We start from the raw sequence: 17,401 nt of genomic DNA, 5'->3' as shown, positions 1-17,401 counted from the left end.
TAGTTGAAGCCCGGCCCTCGATGGGATAACTGAGCCAGAAGATCCCCAATATAAACAGCTTTCCTACTACAGTCGCGAGCCCTTTCAAGCAACTTGACAGGAGGCTTTCCCGAGCTAGACCCTCTTGTACAATAGGATTCTCACATTACTACTTCTCTGGACGTAACTCAACTATACTTGATAACAATGGCTGTCGGCTATCACCCACGTGCAGGGAGCCCACGTTGTCGGGTGCCACCTCATATCCCGTGGCTAACTTCTCGACCTCTTGGCCAGCCTGGATTATTCCGGCTTGTGAGAGATAGAAATGCTGTCCCATCCAGGACGTCACCTTAGGAGCGCCGACCCAGATCCTGATACCACAGGTGGCGACGGCTGCGATACCGATCACGAGGAAGACGATGGCGGCAACCTTATACAAGCCCGTCCCCCGGCGGGAACCTACGAAGAAGGGATACTCCAAATTATCACGGTCGAGTTCGTCGATACGCACGGTACCAATCCTCTCCTCTTGCCCGAACGGTCGGGCAGACCACTTCAGATGGGCGAGCAGATCCGTGTCACCAGCCTGGGATGCCCACGCCGCCATGGCACCCCTCACAAAGGCGCTGACGCCCTGCTGCGGCGTCGTCCCTGACGAAGACAGCATCGCGTTGACCCAGTACTGGAACTCAGGCATACTGTCAAAGACGACCTCAGCACTCACCGGCGTTTCGTCCCACTTGAGCACCGTGACGCCGCCTGTTCCGGTATCGTTCAAGAATCCGCAGCCCGGGCTGGACACGCGCCTCTGCACCTCGACGACAAGGTAGTTCAGCTCCCACATGCTTCGCTGTTCCACGAGCACCTCCCCTTCTGATCTCGCCTCGGAGGTTGCGAGATCTGCCCATTGTATCTCCATCATCCCGTTCCGCAAGAGGCGATACTCGATAGTGGCCTGCGCGCTGTCGTTCGTGGTCGAGGGAAGCCACTCTTTGTTTGTCGCCTTGATCCGCGTCCAGTTCCTATTTTCGGTCGTCGACATGTAGAATCGGTCTTCGGGCTTGTTCGGCCGCCACGCCCCGGTCATGATGATCTCCTTAGTCACAAGCTCTCCCTCGTCGCCGGTCCCAAGTGTGTCGCCACAGTCAGGCCAGCCGACCATGAAAATTCCCTTGGGGATCGCGGTCTGGTTGCCGAGGATCATGTGGTGAAAGGCCTGGTTGTCCCCGCCGCCGGGCGTGTCACTGAACCGGGGCTGAGGGTGCCGTTCTGGAACCCATCGACCGGAGGGAGACGCAGAACGATGTCCTCGGGCACAAGGGCCATGAGGGTCGAGATGGACACCTCCGAGACGCCAAACTTGTATCCTATCGACGTGATGACGGTAAGCAGTGCGACAGCGTACCGCCCGAAGACGAGGCGCGGGAACCCGCGAAAGCCGATGTTGGTCGGGGCCCTGAGCTGGGAGTTCAGGTAGCGAGCGTAGTCGAGGCCTTGTTGTGCCGTGGCTTGTCGGGAACACCACCAGTCGAAGAAGTGGGTGTATGCCTCACCTGTGCCGTAGGAGATGGCACCGAAGCAAATACCGAGCAACGCGACCCAAGTCTGCACGCTGAGGGCGCTGCCGATGCGGAAGTTGGCCTGCCAGGGGTCCGAGGCGAAGTCGCGCTGGTGTCCACCGAAATTAATGATCGTATTGAGAGAGAAGAGCACGAGCACTACGCCGCCGAGAGAGAGCGCCGCCAGAGACAGCAGGCCCAGGCGTTGGAGCTTTGCGAGGGGCGAAGACGGAGTCGCGTCCATGGCGTGCGTGCGACGAGCTTGAGAGAGCTGGGTTTGAGAAATTGAATCTCGGGGCCATGATCAAATTTTCTGTCCCTGAAGCCGACGCCACCTCGCTTGCTGGCGTTCAGCTGAGGCGTTGCCAAGATGTTAGCCTGCACGTTGTCGGTTGTCAGTTGGACCTGGGCGTGGCGGACGCCTTGCCAAGAACGCCTCATTCCCTTTATAGCCTGGGATAGGACTTATGAGAGATCGCCATGATTCGTAGGAACCAAGGAAAGAGTAGGAGAATAGGCATTAACTATCTCGCCATAACCCTATATGAAATGGGGGAGGCAGCGAAAAGTCAGCGCCTAGTAGTCGTAGTTCTGGGCTGAGCATTGGAGGAGTTTCTGAAAGAGAGTCCAGAATGATAAGCACACGGGCATTCAAGAGAACAAATCATTTGGAACCCAAGGAATCTCAATTCAGTGATCAGATTCATGGTCCATCGGGCGCCATCCATGAGGATAGCTCCTTTCCAACAGCTATTTAGTCCTCTATCTCACCCTCTCCTATCGTAATGCGTGGTCCTTCATAATTCTTCCTTCCGTCAACAATCCACTGCACAAGAGAGATAACAATGATAACAGCGAAAGCCACCACGCAATAATTCATGGTGGTTCCGTCTACAGGCAGTGCGGGAGGGAAGAGAAAGAGCACACTAGTAACAACAGTGTAAACAAGCCCGATGATATTGGCCGTCCACCCAAGCCAGTTTGGTAGAGTAAATGCTCTTTCGGGCAACTTGGATCGTCCTTGTAGAACAAGAAGCCCAACTGGCATCCCGTAGCTGATGCCCAGTGCGACGACCGAGGAGGCGATGATGGCATTGAAAGCGACGGTTGATCCAAGATAGATGCAGCCAAAAACGAGAGTGATTGCGACATTCAGGTAAAGGGCATTGAGCGGTACTCCCAGTTTTGGGTGAACCTTCCACCAGATACGCGAAGCCGGAAGACCACCGTCTCTAGCGAAAGCGAATACCATGCGAGAAGAGGTTGTCATGACTGCAATGGCTGCAAAGACAAGGCAGAGTAAAGGAAACATCAAGAGGCATACAGCGCCAACTTTGCTGTTTGTCGCGAGATAGAAAATCTCCAGCAGAGGACCAGCAGTTGAGCTGATGATGGTCGATGCATTGACCATACCTCCGGATACAAACAGTACCACAACCAAGAACAAGAATCCAGTTGTGATACCGATGTACTGGCAGTACAACATGATCTTGGGTCCTTCAATGGCAGCGTTAGGGATTTCCTCAATCATGTGTGCCACGGCGTCAAATCCGGTCAGACCTAGACCGCCTTGCAAGAGGCCGAGCAGCCAGGCAATTCCGTCTGGCCACCCTGTGGTATTGATAAAGGTTGCGAACACATAGTCTGCCGTAGCATAGTCAGGGGCTGCGCAGGCCAGAAGAGTGATGGAGATGATAAAGAACCCAGCGATGCTCCACGTAAATGCGACGCCATTGATTCGAGGGAGGACGGAGTGAAGAAAGGCATTGGTAGCGAAGGCGACACAAGCGATGCCAAGGTAGATCAGGAACTGGTGCCACCTCTGAAACTCGTAGTCGGGTTTTTGAAGAGAAATGATATTGATGATCAAAGTGCTCGAAAGGGAACAGTTTGTGGCAACCAAGCTGACCCAGCCGCTCATGTTGATCCATCCAGTCACCCATGAGAGTGGGATCTTGAGTGACGGGGGAGCAATTGTCGCAACCCAGTGGTACTGGCCTATGCTCTTTGTTAGTTCTAAGGATACCACATTGTAGAATTCGAGATACCGACCTCCAGCAGTGGGCAGAGCTGAGAGAAACTCGGCGAGACTGGCAGCAAGAGACAAATTGCAGATGCCTGCGGTGACGAGTCCCCAGATCACGGCAACAGGGCCACCTGAGGGTAGGGCAAGGGAAAGAGACGCCGCAAGGGCTGTCCATGAGTTCAGGATAGCAAAAGCTAACCCTAGCATGGTCCAGCGACTGAAGTTGCGTTGGAACGACTGGGAATGACCCAGCTGAGCCAGCTGGAAATCATCGATATTGGTGCTTTGCTTGATATTCATCGTGCATTGGAAAGAGGGTGAGTTGCGTTGAAGGAGATACTCGGCTTGCACGAGCGAGGAGGCTACATTTCTATGAACAAAGATGCCATCTGCTAAGTAAGTCTTATCTCAAATAACTTATGACCTCGTTTGCTACCCTTGCTACCGTCCTTCCCAAAAGGTGCAATAAAGGGAGACGGATGCTGATACCACCTCACCGAATCGCGGGGAAGCAATTTCACTGGCTGATTCGCTAGTTCGTAAGACGAGTTCGGCTGTCATGCGAGCGAGGTCATCTGCATCTTCGAACTAGGCGGCCGCCAAGCAGGGGAAAGGTCGGCCATCATCCACCCTTATCTTGAAGATGCGGGGAAACCCTGTCCAGACGGAGAGATATGCGCGTTCTAAACGCAAATCCGATCCTTTTTGATACATTGCAATCTATTGTCCCAACTCGGTAAGCGTAGCTCGTGATAGTCCGGTGTCCCACAGCACGGATGTCGAACATAGATTGGGTGATTGATCCGAATTGCTTCAGGGACAGAGGCCATGCTAAAGTCGCAGTTCACTTTTATGTGCCATTTGGCTTTGGTATTATAAAAAATTTTGCTGCATAATTCCTTCTAAGAATGATGAAGCTGAAAACAGCCAGCGCCCTCTGAATACATACGGCACCCCAGCCTCGACACCTTCACCTCATTTCAACCCCAGGAACCCATGTGGAGACACGTCATTCCGGCCCTTCCTTGAAAGCTGGGGTAAGTCTTTCAAAGGTCCCCAAAAATTGCTAGTCAACTGCCCGAATAGGCAACAAAATGGGCCAGCACTGAGTCCTGAGCGCAATCACGATAGCTACCTATCTAAGATGCGGTGGGTAAGCGCGAAGAATAATCTGCTTGATAGTCGTGCGGCAGGTTGGAGAAAGCTAATATCTATACCTTCCGGATAAGACATGGGATACGCACAGGACAACAGCAAGTCTACTATGTTCACGATCTGTCTATTTATACCATCGCCATGTTCCTCCACATCATGATGAATCGCCTCACACTCTCGCACCTCGTCGATTCAAGCTTACTTGTAAGCCTCTTTGAGCCACACTTTCTTTTGGTCTTTGTTCAGTATGCGGCCTCTGTCTTCACAACTCCTTGCGTTGTCCTATGGCATTCTGCTAGGCACAGCACAAGCAGCAGTGATACCTCGCGAACCCGGCAAGACCTGCAAGAAGACCAAGGTCGCTGTCCTCGGTGCCGGTATCGCTGGAATAACGGCTGCTCAGACCCTGCACAATGCCTCAATTCATGATTTTCTCATTGTTGAACACAATGACTACATTGGCGGCCGAGTCCAGCACACTTCTTTTGGAAAGTCGTCTGACGGCAAACCCTTGACCGTGGAACTCGGCGCCAATTGGGTTGAAGGACTTGGGTCAAACCCTGTCTGGCGTCTGGCTCAAAAACACAAGGTCAAGAACGTCTACTCGGACTATGACTCCCTCCTCACCTACGACCAAGACGGACCAGCCGACTATGCAGATGCCTTTGAAGAGTTTGACGAGAAGTTCGATAAGGCAACAAAAGATGCCGGATACATCCAAACCGAGAACCTCCAAGACACTTCGGTGCGTGCAGGCCTCAGTCTCGCAGGATGGAAGCCTAGGCAGGATCCCTACAAGCAACTCGCCGACTGGTGGGGATGGGACTTTGAAACCGCTTATCCCCCCGAACAATCCGGTTTTCAATTCGGAATTGCTGGAAACAATGCTACGTTCAAGCATTTCAGCGATGAGACCAACCTTGTCATCGACCAACGCGGCCATAACGCCTGGATCATCGGGGAGGCTATGGAGTTCCTCACAGAAGACGACCCTCGGCTGCTTCTGAACACGACCGTCAAGAAGATTCACTACGGCAAAGAAGGCGTTATCATTCGAAACGAGGATGACACCTGTATCGAGGCCGAATTTGCGATCTGCACATTCTCTGTTGGCGTGTTGCAAAACGACGCCGTCACCTTTGACCCGGTCCTGCCCCGCTGGAAGAGGGAAGCTGTTGAGCAATTCCAAATGGGAACGTACACAAAGATCTTCTTGCAGTTCAATGAGTCGTTTTGGTCAGACGAGGCACAATACTTTCTCTATGCGGATCCCGAGCGAGGTTATTACCCGCTATTCCAGTCGTTGAACGCCAAAGGATTCCTCGAGGGCTCCAACATTCTTTTCGCTACCGTGGTTGCCTCGCAGGCGTACAAGGTGGAGTCACAGTCTGACGAAGAAACCAAGGACCAAATCCTCGAGGTTCTCCGGTCTATGTTTCCCGACAAGCATATCCCCGAGCCAACTGACTTTATGTATCCTCGATGGACCACAACAGAGTAAGTTTCCTTCCCGTGACGCATGTGCCACAACAACTAACCAGATTCTCTAGGTGGGCGTATGGATCGTACAGCAACTGGCCAGTTGGCATGACCCTCGAGAAGCATCAAAACCTTCGCGCCAACGTGAACCGACTGTGGTTCGCAGGTGAGGCCAATTCTGCAGAGTTCTTTGGATACATGCATGGAGCATGGTTCGAGGGTCAGGAGGTAGGAGAGAGAATTGCCAGAATTATTAGTGGAAACGATACCGAAAAGTCGCAGCAGATGAAGAAGTATAAGGTCCTTCATGGAACGACGACGCTGGATGAATATGATGACTCCAACGGCTGGTCGACACCTTTGGACGACTGAGGAAGGACAGCATAGTTTAGAACCTTAACGAAGAGAAAAACATTGGGGAATCAAGACTGATCTTGAAAAATTAGACATGAGACCTCGTCGCCCCATTAAGCCACATTCCAGTGGCGCAGCCGACGCATTTTGCTTTTTATAATCACAGGGGACTGTTATCCTAAAGATAGCAGACAGGAGACCGGAAGGAGGAAAGAAAGGAGAAAAAAGAAAAGCCCATTATGAGGCCTAAAAATAACTTCGGGCTGTAGAGAGAACGTAGAGGTTGCAGCTAACACAGAGCCGGGCGGCTCAACCATGCATGTCAGGCAGCGGCTAAACGCATCGCACAATGCTAACCTGAACCGCCATCTCTCCCACTATTGGTCATTGCAAAATCAGGCTGTAGAGGCATGTTTTTCATCACTAAACCGTCCTAGAGATTAACTTTCGAATCCTAGTCATTGGAAGAGCTAGTCTTGGAAAGTCATCTTAATTTTGTTGCGTCCTTGGCGTGTCCTGTCTCATGGTCCCCACGCTCATGGCTAGGAGAAGGTTTCAATTTGCTAGGATTTAGCAACAACGCCAACTGCCTAAGCTGGACGACGAGATACATTGCGTCTGGTACCGTATCAGCTGCATGCTCTGCGGAGGGACATTTTTACTAAATTTTCAGGTTTCAGCCACAGCTAAAGAGACCTATGACACGGCTCACAACAGGATCAGGCTGTGGTGGCTTCCTTGGCATGCTTGAGCCAAAGTCGACTCATAGGTCAATGGGGCGGCAAGACGATAACTGCCGCTTGGGGGCTGGATTGTAAGGCTCTTGCCTCTACTGGTATGCTCATTGATGGCTTCTCTTTGGCTGCACAAGTTGTGTAATTGCTGCAACCCTCCAAACATCCTGTTATATTTAGCAACAAGCCTGGTCCCTTGAATACAAATACATGTGCGTTTCCCCCAAGAACCTATAGAACTCCCCTTTCATAACTACTTTACTTCTGCCCATTCCACTCTGCTCTGGACTTTTAGCCATGTCCTCCACTCGCAGAGACTCTGCGGACAATGATTTTGTGGAGGTATCAGCGGGCCAACTGTCCACATCAAGCTCTGAGGCGACTTTAATGAGTCGTTTTCACTTGTGTTTACGCTCCTCTCGGTTGGTCCAGAAATTCATGACTCTTCTCCGAACGCTTGGGCTCAAGGTAGTTACCTTCCTTGGAGGCAATGACGATGAACCTCCGAAGGTCTTGATTGACTCCTCAAGACGGCTCGCGATAACCCGCTGCGCTGTTCACATCATTCCCGCGTTCTTGTCCATCGGCCTAATCACGCTGAACTGTTTGGGTTTCTTCATCGGCAATGAACTTCAGGGCCTCCAGGACCAAGATGAGCTCAAGCTCGGTGCGCTCCAGGTTGCGGCCAAAGTTCAGGAACTTCTCATAGTCGCAAGCGTGGGCTCTGTCATCTTCCATCTTCTTCGCCACGAACTTGTCTTTGGTAACGGTATAACCCTTGGGTTGCTCGTTTCGGGCTTCTCTTTTGCTCAACTTAGGTGAGAAGCCTCGAGTAACCAGACCATTGGTATCAGCTGACAGGGTCCATTGCAGCTATTTCTGGTCCCCCGAGTTCCTGGGGAGTCTCGGCTGGGGTTGGGGTCACGGCGAAAATATGTCTCACAGACAGCGATGGAAACGTTGCGGCTTTATTCTGCTCGTATTCATCGGCGGCGCTCTAGCTCTCCTGGCTGGTCCCGCGACGGCAGTGCTTATGATACCTAGGAAAATGGACTGGCCAGTCGGCGGTGGCATTTATTGGCTCAATGGTAAATAATCAAGAAGCCTGTCCTTAGCGTCTCATGACTGATCTGGCTCTCTAGGAAGCGATGACCAGCTATGGCCCAAGTTCCTCAACGCAGACTACTATTCCGAAATCAACTGCACGCTCGACGCCGGCCAATTCACCGACAATAGGTGCCCTTCTTATGGGTTTCTCCCCATGTATCAGCACTTCATCTCGTGGTGGAACGGCTACAGCGCGGGGTATGCCTTTGAGCTGAACGACGGGTTCCAGCGAAAGACAATATACGCAAGGCCTGCATTGGTCTCTGACGCCAACACCTGGGCCTACTCTGCGCACGCCGCGACTGCGGTTCTGCAGGACGCGATGAGAGGTTATCACAGGGGCGCTTTGAAATATCTGATCGAAAAGCATCCATACCTGCATCCCTTCCCTAAGCGTCTAGATTGGGCAAAGCCGAAGCGTTACCAGGTCGAGACAAAGGTACCAGCTGCGAGGGTCTTTTGCGAGCTCCAGGGCATCATGGATCTTGGTGGCAGGAACTTGACAGTCAAGTTCCCCAATTTGAAAGGCCTTGACGATTATTGGAAAGGCAAGGGTTTGCCGGAAGTAAGTGAAGTTCATGGCGCCAAGGTACTGGACGAGGTTGATGTCCTGGGTGACGTGCAACGAGCTCTGGCGGCCCGGGGAATTCTGCAAGATGAAAAGTCGACTCTGAACGCCTCCATCTTTGACGACCGACGCGACGCACTGATCGTCGCTACAGATATTTGGGACGTCACAAAGAACTCTCTCGGCTTGGTCATACTGTTCAAAGACTTGTTTAACCGCACGAATGCCACCCCGGACATATCCCCACCATCAAACATCGTCGCCTGCTCCATTGACGCTCGTTGGACCAAAGCGAAGACGGTCATGGAGACGACAGAGGATATGCCTATGGCCCATGAATATTACGGGGGTAGGGTTCTCAACTTGATCCAGACGGAACTCGCATTCAAGGATCGCATGGGCTATATCCGCGCGAATCCTCCACCCAAGCCGACAACGGAGGACATCAGATTGAGTACGGACTGGTACAACATGTTGTCGCCCACGCTGCCCGACACATCGCCTGATAACCTGCCATGGTTGCCGATCCAGGGATTAAAGCGGACTACTCTTGAGACGTTGCTCATCAGCATCTACAGTGAGAATTTCAGGCAGACAGAGCTTGAGAACCTCATCGCCACTGTATTCGTGGATGGCCTGTCTCGCAGCGGCCTCATACCCAACTACGATGCAACCCGCTTCCTCGAGGCATGGTCGTATGGCGACTTCAGTGTCAACAGCACAAAGCTGGCTCGGAAGTTGCTGCGCCAGGGCGACCCAATAGAGATCTTTCCCGCGCCCACGATCCTCAAGTCAGGAAACATGACGCGCATGGAGATGAAAGCCATATATAGCGGTTATGTCATGACTGCACAAAACTGGTTTGATAAGCTTTCTATGGCTGGTCTTATCCTTCACGCTGTGATCGCCCTTGTACACACCATCCTCGTTGTCATCATGGGCAAAACAGGCGGGGCGTGGGACTCGATTCTGGAACTGATCGCCTTGACGCAAAGATCTACACCGCCTGAGGAGTCTTTACTTTCCAACACATCAGCTGGTGTGTGTTCTCTGAAAACGGTCAAGTTGATTGCCTGGGTAGAGGCGCCGGAGGCTGGGAAGACGACTGCGTTGGAGGCTAAGGAGATTCCAGGAGGGGAGTTGCAAATGAGGTTCAAGGATCGCCTAGAGCGACGAGACAAAGACTTGAAACCAGCAGTGGATAAGGCATATGGGGTACCACACCGGGGACATCAGGTACTACGGAGTCGCAATACTGTGTAGGGAATGATCTTGGAGCTATGGCAGTGAACACTCTACGCGACACCTTGATGTCGAATCTCATTGGCAAAGCCTGCTGGCTTAGAGAATATTGCTACGCCTTCCCCCCCGCTTCCTTCCTGCCTCGCAGTGGCCTGGCCGACCATGCTCTTCTCCAACCTCCGACGAAGGGTCTCTTCCAAACCCTCATCCTCCAAACACTGTCATTTTTCGCTTGCGCTTCTGATCTTATCTCCCGCAACAGCGCTGATACCTACAGCGGCCTAGCCATCTTTTCTCAGCTCACGCATCACCCTTGCCCTCAGCCCTTTGGGGAGCTCACAGCGCAGAAGCCGAAGGCGCCGTTCAAGATCAACCTCGCCGGAGGGCCCAACACTCAGCAGGCCCTGCTCATGGCCACGGCCCAAGATCTTCAACAGCTTCTAAGCAATGGTTCCCTCACGAGCGAGGCGCTGATCGACCTTTCCCTGCGACAGATCGAACAGTTTGACCAGAAAGGGCCAGCTCTGCAGGCTATGATCAAAGTTGCTCCTCGCGAAAAGCTCCTGGCGCAAGCACGAGGATTGGATCAAGAGAGACAACGGGGCCAAGTGGGAGGCCCATTACATGGCATTCCCATCATTCTCAAGGTGCGCTGAGCCTTGCTTCGGCTAGCGTGGCAATGTCTTGCCGCGTATTGCGCATGAGATCCTCCAAAAACTGACCGAGAGTAGGACATTTTCGATACTCATCCATATTGGGAACTCTCCACGACGCATGGTGCCAAAGTCCTGGAGCACACTGAGAACGCTGGTGAATCCCGAGTTGTTGAGCAGGTACGCAAATGCAAACCCTACCAGTATTCCCAACCTTCCGGGCCATTCTAACAACGTCCTGCAGCTCACCAAGGCAGGCATGGTTGCAATCGGAAAGGCGAACCTCTCCGTAAGTTCTTAACACCTATCAAATAGTATTAAAAGCTGGCGCTAACTATTCTGATAGGAGTTCGGAGCCGGCACGTAGGCTATTCCCATGCTGACATCGGATCGATGCATGTCTGACGTGAAGAAAAAGGTGAGGGCGGCATCGGCGGCCTGTCAGGTCTCGGGGGTCAAGCAAGGTCTGCATACGTCTTTGACAAGGCCAAGAAAGAAGACAAACATCTCGCAAACCGGGTATGAAGGCCCCACTCCCTTTTTCTCGCTGTTTGCTAACCATTCAATACCTAGAATCCGGGAGGCTCATCGACTGGGTCTGCCCTGGCTGTTGCCGCAGGATACAGTCCTATCTCGATCGGCGGCGAGCGGACGGCTCGTTGACTACGCCAGCCAGCAGAGCCGCACTGTATGCTCTCAAGTGTACACCCCAAACTATCTCTACAGATGGAATCTTTCAAATTGTGCCAACATTCGAAACGGTTGGCGGCAAGGCCAAGTCTGTCAGGGACTTAGCCGACATCACAAATGTCATCCTCCAAGCGGCCAAGGAGCCAAGGTCCATTCAGGTTCAGTTCAGGAGTGACTGGCAGGGAATCCGTCTAGGGTTTGTTGATCCGCCAAACTTCAAGTTGCCAGGTTTTTTTTCGACTCGGACGAGGCATATCTGGCGCAGGTTGTAAGCTCCCCTCGGCTAGCCGTGCCTTTCCAACTAATACATATTTGCCGCAGAAAGGAGCCATCGAGAAGGCCATCGACATCATCAGACAAGGCGGGGGAGCCGTTGATTATCCCATCGATCTCACTCATCCTCGGGAGGTTAAGTTCAAAGATGAGCCAGGATTCTTGAAGGTCCTCTGTGAGTTCACCGAGCTCAGGCTTGCCTTGCGGGCTCCGGTCACTAACTGCTTTCTAGCCGCTGAGGTCCGCGACTCTGTCAACGCATACCTCGCCGGACTCACCTACACCCCCGTCAGGACTTTGGAAGAGATCATCGACTGGAACAAGAAGCACCCCGAGCATCAGGCTGGGATAGGTCTGCTCTCATTGCCGCTCATGGCCAAAATGCTCCCGTTCCCATCGAAACTAACAAACATACCAGAGCAAACATATCTGATTGCGGCACAAAACGACACGACGACTCCAGAGGAGCTCACCGAAGCTCGAGCTTTTGTAAAGCAGGCCTCTGGCCCCGACGCGCTCTTCAAAGTCATGGATGAGCTGCAACTTGACCCTATCTGTGCACCTACAGATGGCTCCATCTGCACGCTAGCAGCTATGGCAGGTAAGTCTTCTGGCGGGAAGAAGAGATATCAAGCCATGTGCTGATGCCCAAATTCTTCAGGTTGTCCCACTGCATGTGTTCCCTTGGGTTATCTTGATCCCGGCGGTCGACCTTTTGGCCTGAGCTTCGTCGCGCGGCCAGGGAAGGAAGACACATTGATTCAGCTGATGAGTGCTTGGGGGGCGACGTTTCCAGCGCGCAAGCTACCCTCTGTGGTTATTGATGCTATTGGAGGAGAGTCTATGCTTTGAGGCGCCGGACTAGAAGGAAGGATCGGGAAATTTTTTGAGGCGCTTGGTTAGTGTGCGATGAGGAGCATCGTTTTCTTTGAAGGGAACTATCACTTAAGCAGAGAAATCTGGGCGTTAACTGCATTATTTAACGTTCCTATGACGCACTGTCTAGAAGCACTTGCGAGTAATCCACAACTCAACGAACCTCAGAACAGCCATTCTCAACAGATATCTCCACGTTGCATCACAATACTAAACAATGAATATTCTACAAGCACTGGGAGTACCACTGGTTCTGTACCTGGCAAGTCGACCCAGACTCACACAGAGTTGGTCCAGTCCATCCAGAGCCACCACACTGTCCATATTTAACCTGTCGTGGGCCACCAGTCTGAGTTGGCCCGGGAGTGGTTCCGGTGGTGGTCGAGCTTGGGGGCGGCACTTCGCCGCCGTTGACTGCCGCAGCGTGCTGATACACCAACGGCTGCGCCTCATCGTCCTCAAGGTAGATGGTGTTTCCGTCGTCGTGGTTCTTGCCGTACGAGTATCCCGAGTAGCCGAACTGCCAGTACATGTCGCTCACCTCGTGCTTCAGTGAGACTTCCTGCCACTTGCTCAAGACACTGACGCGGGTCGACTTGTCAGTCCAGCCGTATTCTTCATGGACAATAGGCTTTCCGTTGGCTGCCTCGGCGTGGTCGACGATCCACTGCTCAACCCACTGAGTAGTCTTGCTCCATGCCTGAGGATAGGAGTGGAATGTGTTGAAATCGATGTTGGGCAGCTTGAGTTCGGCGTCGAAGTCAGCACCGTCCGCACCGTTGTATGCCCAGTCGCTAGACACCCGGTTAAAGCCACCCTCGCTACCAGTGGTGACCAAGTGATTCGCGTCGATCGACTTGATAAAGGTACTCATCTCATCCATCCACGATGTCAGCAGTTTAGGACCGCAGTCAGGGCCACGTGGGAGGTTGCGGCTGCCGTCAGCGCCGCAGCGGGGCTCATTGGCAAGCTCCCATGCGAAAACGGCAGGGGAGTCCTTGTATCTGTTCACGACAGCCGAGACGTAGTTTTTGTACGCCTTCTTAATAGCTGGTAGGCGGTAGAACTACGTTGTTCCTTGTTAGATACTGACAACCAGGGCCAAGAGTTTCCACTTACATCGTCGTGGTACTTTCCACCGAGGTTGACAGTGTACACATCCATACCGCCGTAATCAGCCCAGTTGTTGGTCAATGCCAAGATGAGCTTGATGCCTGTAGCTTCGGCAGCCTCGATGACGACGTCGAGAACACCTAGGTCGATATCGACAGTCCCGTCTGCGTTGAAAAACTGCATAACGGTCTCTTCGCCACCTGTGTTATACTTAGGTAGTCCACCTGACACAAAAGTCCTGTTGTTTTCATGGAACGCCCAAGTTCGAATGACCTTCAGACCAGCGTCCTTGGCGGCGACCATGCCAACCTTGACGTCCTGGTAGTGATCTTTTCCCCACTGTGAGGGTTAGAAAAAATTATGAAAACTGATGACTAGCAGACGTACAACGTTGAAGGGGAAGTAATAGGCGTTGCTACCGGCAAAGAAGAAGTCCTCACCGTCGAGAGAGAACTTTTCGCCATTGGTGGTAACGAAACCAGCAGGCACCGCGGACACCAGAGTGCCTGCGAGTGCAGCTCCAAGAGCGGCGATGGAAATGCACTTCATGATGGAATATCGCCAGGTCAGAGAGTTGAGGTTGAGTTCAGGGCTATCCAAGTCCTGCGGAGACTCAAGACAGATACCACAAGACTGCTATATCAGACCTTTTATAACTATTTCGATGCAAGCATCTCATTACTATTACTCTCGTTCCCCTCACTTACACATGCCTATGAGGCGAGAAAGTTAATCCATCTGGCGATACCGGAGTTGGACACTCCGGAACGTCCAGATTCGGAACGGAATCGACGGTTCCCCGCCAACACGGGCCGGCCCGCCGGCTCCGAGGGGAAGCGGTTCAATATGCCCCTGCAAACTATAGAAAAGGCTATATACACAAAACTCTTTTGATCAGATGACCTCATTCTTATAGCAAGCAGCCTAAAGAGAATGTTCCCATGTCCGAGGGAACGGGATCAGTGCTGCCGATAGACGATTTCGTCCTGACGTCCGAACTTGCCAAGAATTATGCCCTTATGAGATAATTTGATCATAAGGAAGAAAATTCAACCACGGCAACATTGTAGACATTGGATGCTAAGGTTCCATACCTGTGTGGTTTCGCACTACCTCTATCAGTCAGAAAACAGATCCCCAGATTCTATAAACTCAACCACATCACCCCCAAGGATTATCGGTCGTGTCGTTCCAAAGCCGCAAAGTGACCACCCTCCAAGGTGAGCAATATCCCGTCAAAATCATTTTAAAGTTTACGTACATTGACATGCCATCGGTGCCACTTGACCTTGCCAGTGGTGTCTATCCATGCCTTCGGAGGGTTGCCAGATTCATACTTGAAGGCCGAGAACCCCATTGGCGCGTTGACGTGTTCCCATCCTGTTGATGGATTTCCACCACTCATCATTTGCCGGCAGCTCCACAAAGACGTTGGTAGACATCCACTGAACCAGTAGAGACACGCATTCGTAAGAATGAGGTCGAGAGTCGGGGTCTGATCAGACCACTCGATCATTTTCTCCCAAATCCAGACCAGTATTGCCACTGGACTATATCCTATTGCGATGCCGACCGTTGAAGGGTGAGTTGCCTAAATCAGAGCATGCCGTTGGCCAGAAAAGGTATTCTCACGCCGTAGGCCCGTTAACTCCTCTTCGGACAACTGTCTTGCATGTGCTCTTCAGCGAACCCTTCCATGGCCAGCATAACAATCAAGTTCACATGAATGGGTGTTCAAGTAGGAGACATGTGCAGCAATACTGGCCGCAAAAGATGAACGAATACCCCTACCCTAGATCATGCAGCTGGTGTCACTAAACCTTAGGTTCGCTATCAAGGTGAGGGTTGTTCTCTAAACTCAAAATACAGGTCTGGTATTTGGTGTAAGATGAGATGAGTCAGAAATACATCTGGGGTGGTAAGATTATGCAGTATAATGATGAAAGCCAATCTAAGTGCAGTTGAGAACATATGACTGCTTTTACGGCTCATGTGCTCGGCTCTCCCAGTTCCTTATCAGAGCAGCTTTGTTCGCCCCTTTTCGCGACTTAAGCAGCCAAAGCGGACGTGGGCGCCATCATCAGTAAATACAGATAGTTCCCAGTCGAGTCAGCCCTGGGAGTGGGCTCCTCGAGGTGGAGAGGGAGCTATTATTGACAACCGTGCTGAAGATATCCAATTCACCGTCCATCAAAAAGCCAGGAGCCCAATTTGAGGGATATGCTCAACATGTCTCACGGCCTTGTCATTCATATAATTCATTAAATCGAACTTGACATAGTTGAGAACTTGACTACCCTCCCCCTATGGAACTAGCAGCCGCTCGCACTATCTGGAAATCAAAGTCTCGCTAACAATGGAGAGCCAGGCGTGAGCCTTAAGGCACTATTAGATGATTTTCAAGCCAATCAGTCTCAAGTCGTAACGCCGCTGAAATGCCATACATATGGTAATATACGCCCAGGAAATAGTTGCCATAGCACATGGTTACCATACCACTGGAGCATACAATGTAAACCGCACACGATGCGTTTTGAGTTGTGATTGAGGGCAAAGTCTAGGGCTGGCAGCATTGTTTGCTCCACGCTGTCCAGGATCTATCCACCGCCAACTCAGAGGAGAATGTGGGTTTGACAATTGGTATTAGGAGCCTTGGGGTGCGTGATGTGTAGCGAGACTCTGTATCTATATTCAAGTACGATTTCATCGGCACAGTCCTTGTGCGCCGGGTCGAGTGGTCGGAGACTGGAGAGAATGACGGATATTAGCCGTGGTTGACGCTTGCAAGCTTCGAGTAAATGCGCCATTGTGAGTAGACAAACATGACACAGCTCAGAGGAAACTTTGTGGAGGGCGTTGACCATGTTTCGATCCTGCAACCGTGGACATCATGCTACCAACCCAGTCTTATCCGTTTTAAATACCATCAACCTATCTTAACCATGATATTTCAACCAGTCTGCTCCTCTAACTCATGGGTACTACTTGAAGCTCTATGACGGCATTGAAGGCAGGAGTCTCTATGTGGAGTGGTAAATAAGAACGCCATTATCATACAGGTAGTTGAAGATAGAGAACGCACCATCTTGGCCTTGGGCGGCGACCCCTGGACTGTTATCCACATTGAAGCCAATTTTCATACTTCTAGTTGTAGTTGAGATTAACTGGGCAAGTGATATAAAAATTGGCATGAACTAACTGATCAACCACATCTTCGAGGGTTTTTGCGAGAGCAAAGCCGCACTGTAAAGGAAGTCATTCATCAAAACTCAGCGTCACGGAGCCCGAACGTACATGGATGACGAGAAACATGGAACTCCAGCATATCGAGGCAGTCGAATTCCCTTTAGAGGCCTCGCCGATGACCATAGCGAAGCGCCCAAGTTCTTCAGGTGGCGGCTGATCTTGTTGGCGATCAAATTGACGTCTGGACTCTGGCTGTAACGCGAGCATTCGGCCTTCAGCCTGAACTTGAAGGCATCGAATGTCTCCAGTTCGGCTAAAAGGTTGTCGAGAGAAAGCTGCTCATGGTCCTTGGTCTTGACGGCCACTGCCATATATGCATCCTGGATGCTCGCTTTCCTGTCTTG

General features: G+C 51.8%; 5 protein-coding genes across 5 annotated transcripts; 2 read left to right on the top strand and 3 right to left on the bottom strand.

Moving 5' to 3' along the window:
* Positions 1-148: 148 nt before the first annotated feature.
* Positions 149-1,785, bottom strand: NCS57_00190900 (uncharacterized protein; the record flags this gene model as incomplete). Its single annotated transcript, XM_053051956.1, has 2 exons — positions 149-1,198; positions 1,228-1,785. 2 exons carry the CDS (start codon positions 1,783-1,785, stop codon positions 149-151), a joined length of 1,608 nt encoding a protein of 535 aa, XP_052920471.1.
* Positions 1,786-2,295: 510 nt separating this feature from the next.
* NCS57_00190800 (uncharacterized protein) lies at positions 2,296-3,867 on the bottom strand (the record flags this gene model as incomplete). Its single annotated transcript, XM_053051955.1, has 1 exon — positions 2,296-3,867. The coding sequence occupies one exon, from the start codon at positions 3,865-3,867 to the stop codon at positions 2,296-2,298; it is 1,572 nt and encodes a 523-aa protein (XP_052920470.1).
* A 1,102-nt stretch (positions 3,868-4,969) lies between these two features.
* Positions 4,970-6,573, top strand: NCS57_00190700 (Amine oxidase; the record flags this gene model as incomplete). The annotated part of the gene is made up of 2 exons (XM_053051954.1): positions 4,970-6,219; positions 6,273-6,573. 2 exons carry the CDS (start codon positions 4,970-4,972, stop codon positions 6,571-6,573), a joined length of 1,551 nt encoding a protein of 516 aa, XP_052920469.1.
* Positions 6,574-7,586: 1,013 nt separating this feature from the next.
* Positions 7,587-10,227, top strand: NCS57_00190600 (uncharacterized protein; the record flags this gene model as incomplete). The annotated part of the gene is made up of 3 exons (XM_053051953.1): positions 7,587-8,107; positions 8,163-8,377; positions 8,432-10,227. The coding sequence occupies 3 exons, from the start codon at positions 7,587-7,589 to the stop codon at positions 10,225-10,227; spliced, it is 2,532 nt and encodes an 843-aa protein (XP_052920468.1).
* A 2,697-nt stretch (positions 10,228-12,924) lies between these two features.
* Positions 12,925-14,360, bottom strand: NCS57_00190500 (Mannan endo-1,4-beta-mannosidase; the record flags this gene model as incomplete). Its single annotated transcript, XM_053051952.1, has 3 exons — positions 12,925-13,764; positions 13,818-14,150; positions 14,199-14,360. 3 exons carry the CDS (start codon positions 14,358-14,360, stop codon positions 12,925-12,927), a joined length of 1,335 nt encoding a protein of 444 aa, XP_052920467.1.
* Positions 14,361-17,401: the final 3,041 nt, after the last annotated feature.

This window comes from Fusarium keratoplasticum, chromosome 1, assembly GCF_025433545.1.
Source record: "Fusarium keratoplasticum isolate Fu6.1 chromosome 1, whole genome shotgun sequence".
Taxonomy (NCBI): Eukaryota; Fungi; Ascomycota; class Sordariomycetes; order Hypocreales; family Nectriaceae; genus Fusarium; species Fusarium keratoplasticum.
Note: the sequence above shows the minus strand (reverse complement) of the source record. Positions and strands in the feature narration are given on the sequence as shown.